Source organism: Ochotona curzoniae, unplaced genomic scaffold, assembly GCF_017591425.1.
Source record: "Ochotona curzoniae isolate NIBS_2020 unplaced genomic scaffold, NIBS_Ocur_1.0 contig_3819, whole genome shotgun sequence".
Lineage (NCBI taxonomy): Eukaryota > Metazoa > Chordata > Mammalia > Lagomorpha > Ochotonidae > Ochotona > Ochotona curzoniae.
In genome coordinates, this window is record NW_024466004.1 from 20836691 (window position 1) to 20845229 (window position 8539).

The 8539-nt window shown below is 39.3% G+C and overlaps 1 protein-coding gene across 2 annotated transcripts in view; it reads right to left on the bottom strand.

The window, feature by feature from the left end:
- Positions 1-7050, bottom strand: part of KHDRBS2 (KH RNA binding domain containing, signal transduction associated 2) — a 449395-nt gene extending 442345 nt beyond the window's left edge. Inside the window, exon 1 of one of the 2 annotated variants that reach the window (XM_040983036.1) lies at positions 6691-7050. In XM_040983036.1, coding sequence (XP_040838970.1) covers positions 6691-6781 — 91 coding nt within the window. In that variant the 5' untranslated portion in view covers positions 6782-7050. The remainder of the gene's footprint in view (positions 1-6690) is intronic. The other variant, XM_040983037.1, reaches the window with a different exon arrangement.
- Between the last annotated feature and the right edge of the window lie 1489 nt (positions 7051-8539).

The following is an 8539-nucleotide window of genomic DNA, read 5'->3' on the forward strand; positions in this document are numbered from 1 at the left end:
CATCAAATCTAATGTTGTTTATAGCTTTTAAAAATAGCAGATGTCAGAATTGCAGTTATGACATTTTTTATTTTATACAAAGACAAAAAAGATCAAATCCAATATTCAAGCAGCTACATACATTAAAAAAAGGATAATAGCATTACATAGTTATCTCCAAGTGTTTACAAAAACTACTTCTAAACCTCACTTCCTTCACTTGTACAGCTGCTGTGGGAACTAAGAGCTTCATACTGTGATGTTTTTTTACAGAAAAACAGAATGATCAATTTTCTCCCAACCCTTAGTTACTGTGGTACAGAGACCTTGAAATGAAACATGATGAAAGCATTGTGCCCATTTTTCACATGGCTCTCTTTGTCATTGCTATTTTTACTCAGCTAATTAATCATACGCTAATGTACTCCTAATACCTGTTCACAAGAATATGTTACAAAGAAGCAAATTAATACATATAAATCTGTAGTCACTAGATATTTATAAAACAAATATAAAATGCTCCAGAGGGTAGGGCGAAGCATGCAGACTTTTCTCCACAGATCGCAAGAACCAGATATAACACAATAGAGGATGCCACAGGTTTTCCTTGTCGACTATATAGACCACACAAGGTTTTGGAAGAAGTAGCTATCCAGAAATGTTAACCTAAAGATACTTCCTGGGTTAAAACAAGCAAACAAAGAAAAAACAATAACAAAGTTTTCCTGCCAAAGCACTAGAATAAGAGCAAAGCACAACCTAACATGACAGAAAACTATAAACATAATTTGCATGTGATTAAACTATATTCATACATTGTAGTAATGTCATCCTCTTGGTTTGAATGTAAAATTACCGGAACTTGAAATGTGAAAGGTTGCAACAGGACCTTTTCGTACTATGTTTACAACTACCTGCAAATTTGTAATGATACAAAAATAACAAGAGTAAAAAGAAAAAGAGAGACCTTCAACATGTTCCCTGTGGCTTTGAATTAAGCAATGGCAGAGTTCCTAAAGAAAAGACAGCTTTCCATTCATGAGGGTGTAGATTGACATTGAAGAGTTAAAGAGAGCAGTCATAATTCTCACCCCCAAGGTTAGCGTATGTGCTGCTGAAACCAGAAGACAGGCAACATCAAGCAGAACTGTGTGCCACAATGTAGTGTCAAGTGTAAGGTTTGAGGAAGGAAAAAGAAAAAGAAACCAGAAATGCACTTATTCATAATAAAAAGAACCAGAAAGCTATTCAAAAAGGCTTCATAGAAGAAAGAACAGCCAGCTTCAGGTTTATTCAATGACTAGGAATAGTAGTCAGGGAGAGAAACTGGGGAACAGCTTTCCAAAGCAGGTCACCAGCCCTCATCAATGGATAAGTGAGGAAAGGGAGGGGTATCCATGTTGGAGTTCAATGCCCAAGAGGTGGCAAAGTCCAATAGGAGATAGGTTCTAGAGTTGAATACAGAAAATCCTTTCAGATGTCCACATCAAGTGCCAGTCACTGCAACAGGAACTGTGCCAATACATTAACAAATAATGCATAGCCCCATTCTTCCAGAGTTCACAGTGGAAACAGGCATAGCTTGATCATTATATAATAATAGTGGTATCAACACTGACTAGAGATTTTCAGTGTGGGAAAGAAAAATGGAACCTTATTCATCTCTACTAGAATAGGCAGGGCATAAAGTGATTTAGTGGGCAAACAACAGTATAGTACACCTGAGAGAAACCAAATAGCAAGGCTAGAACTGCTGCCCAAATTGCTAAAGTGTATGGATTAAACCGCTGAAGGCTGTGGGAATTTCTAACACATGTGACAGTCAATCAATCATTCCTCAGAACTGTCGTAGTGGTTGGGGGGGGGGTGTTTAAATGGACAATCAGATAAGTAAAATAAATATGTCCACTGCTTGGCTGCCAAGGGAGAAGGAAAAGAACTGGAAAAAAGATAAGCAATGGAAATGGTAGTCAAGAGACCTAGCAAGAAGTCACAAAACGTTGATCAGGCTTTAGCAATAAGGAGATGTTCCTGTCATGAGGACCATCACCTTCTGGATAGGAATGAGGGGTTTTAAAGAGGTAAGTTAAGACATCAGTGCCTAGTTACAGACTAATAACATTAGATAATTTTGGCAAAGAAATATTCATTTTAATTATTTTTATGTAACAAATTAGATCCTGTTGACAGGGTCCTACACTGAAAAAGTAGATAAAGAGGAAAATTTTGAAAAACAATATAGCTGCAAAACAAGATGAAGAGCATTAGGGTCAGACACACTAAAAGGAAAATTAACCTTGGGTGAAAAAAAATCATCTTTCGGGAACATGAGATAGCAAATACAAGCAAAAGAATGTAAGGTTCAAGGAGATTGGTGAAAACGGGATGGATTAATTCACTCATTTAATCAAAGAAACTGAAATCACCTGCTCTGGGTGAAGGGCAATGAGGCTTTAGAAGGTTTAAGAGGAGGCCTGAGGAGCTCTGGAATCACCCTTGAAACAAGAAGAACCAGAGCTAATCAAGCTCAAGGTGAGCGTTGACAAGTGATCGTTGACTAAGGAACATAACACTTAAAAATCCCTCAGTGGAATAACCATTTGCAGGATAATTTATTTCAACGTTTTCTTTTTGAGTTTAAGTTTCACTCAGCAGTGATCCAGAGAGCATTAAGAACAGGCTAACTGTCCTTCTCTTACAAAACAAGATTCAAATTGAGGTCAAATCCACGAAGGCCCTAAAATGTCAAGGAAAATCTATAAAATAAAACAATCTTATATTTCTATACATTTTGCTTATGAATCTCTGTTTACAAAAAATGCTCATATTATCACAATAAACATTTTTAATTTAAAAGAATTGTTTCTACTGTTACTACTTTTTCAATTTTACAATGTAAGAAGCAGTATCAGAGAGAAAGCAAGGCATGTCTAATCAACATAAGCAAGATGATCTTAAATATATTTCTTTAAAAGATTTCATCAATCAAAAGAAAACTGCATTTAAAAAGTTCCATGGATCCTGTTTCTTAGTGACAACCTAGTTGTAGAAATTGTAGTCATTGTTGAGAATCCGAGACTAGCCCTCGCTACAAGACAACATTTGGACAAATACAAACCTCTGCTTTCCTCATGCTCTTAAAAGTTCATTGAAGTGCAATAAAATTAAAGCCAGACCAAGCTAATCACCACAGCTTGAAAGTTCTACCAAGATTATTTCAAGATTACTTTAAGTGCTAGAATATTCAGCAATATTTTACTCTATCATCTGATGAGTCAACTAAAACAATGATGAATCTGCCAATGGTTGTGAAAAATTCAGGCTAGGAAGTCTTGCCCAAAACACTTTCAACTGGATAAGGATTTATTAATATTCCTAAAGGTATTGAATCACTATAATTAGATCTATAAATTTGAACAGATCTGTGTCTGCCAGCAGTCATGCTTGATGCAAACAAGAATATATTCATGTGAATATATTTATGGTCCCAAGCCTTGATAATAGTTTAATAGACTCAAGAACATAAATCTGACCCAGTACCAAAGATAATGTATATGCCTCAAGTTACATTATAGTTCAATAAATATATTATTAATCACTAAGCTAGGAAGGAATTTTAAAAGTTTCATAGATGTGCAGCCATTGATTTTTGTGTTCTGAATACACAAACGTCACTCCATTGCATCTGCAGTACTCTGAGACTTAATTAAAACTGCAAAGACACATATACATCACTTAGTCCCACTTCTGAGTTTGAGACAAGGAAAAGTAGGCTCAGGGAAGAGACATTTTAAAAGTTTCAGCTTAGGTGAAACTGGAATTAAAATCCTGATATCTGGGTTCACAGCTTAATGCACTTCTCCGAAGTAACATAGATAAAAATATCCTTCTGTAATTTCATCTGGCAAGCAAATCAAAGAGTAAGGAGAATATTAAAAATTGTGCTTAGTTTGCTATTTTATCATATTTGGAAGCACTTTCCATAACCAATGGATACCTTAACAACATGAGAATCACAGGAGCAAAACTATTTTAAATAATCCAACACATAAATGCTCTTCAAACCATGTTATTTAAGAAAGATCTCTCCTTACAACAACATGCATTCAATGTCTGACTTCTAGTTCTTTCGGTAATGCCTCACAATCATTCCTCCTGAAGTTGCACTACAAAAACAAGTGAAATCAAACAAAACAAACAAATCCGGCAAGCTAGTACTTCTAACCCATATCCTTCCTAAATCAATTCCAACTGAGGCAGTCACTATTGAGCACTGATATATATCTGCTGCCAATCAAAAAGCAAAATAAATTGAGAGGACCCATTGGTTTATGACTATCTAATATGTATCAGCTTCAGGAAAATCATTCTGAAGAACTGGATCATCGGGATCATCTTTATTACTCACTCAGTCTTCAGACTGTCTGCACTGTTCTGACTGAAACGTACTTCAGTGTGCACTTTCCTTCCAAATGAATATCTATGTCAAGTTTATTTATAGCCACTGCCTTCAATCAGCGCATTTCCAGGTATGAGAAATCAAAGCATCTCAAGCTCACACACTTCCAGAAAAATCTGAAACAAAACCTGGAAATATTGGCAAATGGCCTTTGGAAACATAATGAATGATCTTCGATGTAAAATGTACATTCAGATTCTTTGACACTGCAAAAAAAATACATGCCTCTCTTTCATATGCACATAAAAGAGACACATGTACAATTACTGGAAGCACCTTACGCTTTAATACTTTTCGCACTACTCCTTAGGTACTTCAAGGACATCAAACTTATTGTCAACACTTCCTCCAAACCCTCTGCCTCCATATGATTCACCTCAAATGTGAGTACCCTCTTTGTTTCTTACTTAGGTGCTTGTCTCCATCTAGGAGCTTTTAATCCCAATTGCTTACAAAAGCAAGACATGCTTCCCCCTGCTGGGAAAAAATTAAATTACAAGTGCATCAGAGCATCTTCTGAACTATCATGAAATCAACTTCCTGGGCAAGACAAATTGCTGGGGAACCAGACAGATGCATAGCCTTCTCTGAGTGTTTCAGCAGCTGCAGAAATACCTACTCTAAGAGTCCCTTACATGCAGTAGTTTGCAGTTCTCAAGTACAATTCTCATTAATGGCTGATGATTAATCGCTGAGCCTGCTGTCCTAAAGAGAACTCTAACGAGCAGGGCAGAGAAAATAAACAATTTTAACTTTTTTAAATGTAAAATTATTAGCCAAATGAAGACGCTTCAGGAAACGAAATTCAAGTAAATTATTAGACAAGGCATCACTGAATTTTTAATCACTTCAAAGAATCTTAAAGTCATTGTTTTCCAGTACTCTTACAATTTCTATGCAATTGTTTTTAAATGGCATGTATGCTTATTTTTAATTGACTTTAGTTTTCTTCTATAATTTCTATATTTTCCCTTCAGTAACCAAGAAAGTAGTAAGTGTAATTTCATTTTTACTACAAAATCAGCTACTTCCTTGAAAACAGTTATCTCACATGTTCCATATTTTGATATTTCCCTGATTGTTTAGCATGCACATATTGGAATACACCTTACACTTTATTATAAATTATAATCCACCAATAATACTATATTCAATGTTTCTCTAAATCACTTACAGTGGGGCAAAGCAAAAATGTTTCCTTCTGAGTCTCAAAAAAAAAAAAAAAAGCCTTTTAAATCTGAGGGATTGGAGTCGAACAAGTTTTCACATTTAGTTTCTCCGTAAGCAAATCCATGACAACGCAAGCTACCCAACTGCACTGTAGCCAATTTGATGATGAAGCAATTCATTACTAATGAAGTATTCATCCAAAAACCTGCAGCTGCTTAAAAAGGCTATGCGTGGATTACTACAGATGCCATGGATGTCTTGAGTAGTTACAAGTTGTCTTCTCAACGTAAATGAAGCCATTTATTCAAAACTTGTCCTATTTGGAAGTTTGGGTCAGTGTGTGTGAGAGAAATAATGTAACAATGTTTCAAAGCAATGCAAAGACACATATATTCATATGTATATATATTCATTTCTCTGGGAATGAAATCTCCTTTACCAGCCCAGGTACAGAAAAGTAAATACACACTTGATGAAACAGTTGATCAATTATAAAGTATTAGCAAGGGCCCTTCTCTCTCAGGCTACCCCGATCACTTCAAATAATTTTACAAGTACTTTTCTGCTTACCACATTCATATACATACGGTCACGCACATTTTAATAAAGGTTAATTCTAAGACTTTCCACAGGAAAGACTTTGATTAGAAGATATCAAAATTACTTTCGAAATGCAGCCCCTCCAAAATGCTGATGTTTAGGTAAAACTATCTCAGAACACTACATTGATCGCCGCTTACTTTCAACTGCTTTGCCTTCCCTCGGCGAAGTGAAAATATCCCTGTGGACTCTCTTGGACTTAAGATTTTTTTTTTTTCTATCAGTACGATTTTAACAGGTCCAACACTACTGTTTTTAGGTCTTTCTCCCAAATTAAGTAGGGGTAGGGGGAGCTGGAGGGGGGTTGCCGCCGCCTGCAGCGAACAGAGGCTCTGTCAGCCCAGCTCCGGAGCCAGCACCTTCAGGGGGACAGTTCTACGAGGGCAGAGAGGAGCCTCCCTCCCAACTTCACTCCCCTCATTAAGCCGCGGGCGAGATGCGCAAAAGGCAGTGTAAGCGCTTTCGGAGGGGACAAGTCCTACCTTCAGCCAAAAGGCGCGACGCGTGCACAAAAGATGGATCCAGGCTATCTTTCTCTGCCATCAGCTCAGGCAAATATTTCTCCTCTTCCATAGCGCGGACTTCGGACCGTCCCCGGGAGAAGCGCGAGGTCCCTCTGGCTCGGTCGCGGGGTCGCCTCAGAGCGCCCAGCTCCCGCGCGGCTCCGCCTCCTCAGCTGTGAGGAGATCTCCGTCAGTCCTCACCGGCCCAAGCAGAGCGCCCGTCACTCCAGCCGTCGGGCTGCGCGAGCCGAGCCCACACCTGCGGTCCCTTCCGTCGTCCCTCTCTCGCGCTGAGCCCTGGCTCCCACCAGCGGCCTGAACGGGAGAGGCGGGTACGGGGTGCGGCCCACCTCCGCCAACCATTCATTGGTGGGAGTGCCAGGAGAGGCGGGGCGCCCACGCAGGTCCCGGGCCCTCATTGGGACGTGCAATTCGTCGGGTTGCCTGACTGGCAGGAGGCAGCTGCAGAGGGGAGGGGAACTCGGAGGGGGCAAAAGCTTTCTTCCTGCCATCCAAGCTTTTCCTTGTTTTTAGGCATGCCCAGTTCCGCGAAACCCACTGTGTTTTCTGCTGAGGTGAGGAGGTTGAAGAGGGCAGGAAAAACACCAGTTAAAACAGAGACTGAGGTCCCAGAGGCAGGGAAGCCGAGGATGAGAAGTGAGCCGCTGAGGGGTGGCAGAGCGCCAGGCAAAGTCTCGGGAAGGTTAGAGACTTCACCTGAGTCCCTAAGGCACAGGTGTCTCCCGCTTCTCCCGGCAGCTCAGATGCACTTCAGCTGTGCGGGAATCGGGAGCGCATTGGGTTTGGAAACATAACGAAGACCACTTGGGGTTGGCGCTTACTATTTCCAATGACCTATATCTCTGGGACACAGTAGGACGAATATTCATTGAAAAAAAAAAAGAAGCTCGGAGGAGGAGATATTGTTGCACGGTAGCTCGTTCCATTGTCCACACTCGTTGGAGTATTGAATTCGTCCTGTTACCCATCTGTCTCTACATACCGCTGTCTGTGGAAGAGGTTCTCTGGGGGTGGGGTGCTGAATTAATACTCTAAAAGGCAAGATAATTAGCCACGATTTGTTACCCGATTGGGATGACCTGTGAAAGAAGGGGAGTAGAAAATAGGTAACTATTTTTGCTTTTATGTTCCAGTTTCTCCATATTTTAGATTAGTGATACCTTCAGGTACTGTTGCTGAGCTAATTTTCATCCCTCCAAACTGTGTTTAAGAGACTTAGACCCTCGCGGTATTACTAATGGCAGAGACAGAGCCCATTATCCAGTTACAAGCAGAGCTCTAAAAGGTTACTGGCATCATTTGAAACTCACTTCTTCAGTTCTCTTCTCACAGAAGCCAACTTTCACACAAAATATGTTGACACTTTTTTTTCCAAATCATTGTACTATATTCATTTTTTTTTCTTATTGGCTTAGGTGACTTTGAAAAATTATCTTGCATTTGTATATACTTAAGTAATTTAAAGCGATGTACATTCATTTTCTCAATTTGTCCTCAAAAATTCTGAAAATCACAAGCTGGGATCCGTAGAGAGACCCACGTTTTATTGAGTTAATGTTAAAGATGAAGTTAAAAATCAAGTTGTTGAGTGCCATTTAGTTCGAGATGGTACTGGGTTAGCTCATATTTGAGTAGGTTAGATATTTACTTATGCACATACAAGTCCAATACGTGTCTATTTCAGATTGAAAGGCCTGGGAACTGGAAACTGGAGCGAGATTAGTGGATGAAATACACATGTACATTCCCTGTTACTGTACAGATGTTTTCCAACAGGGAGAATAAACAAAGTCAGGTACTCTAGAGA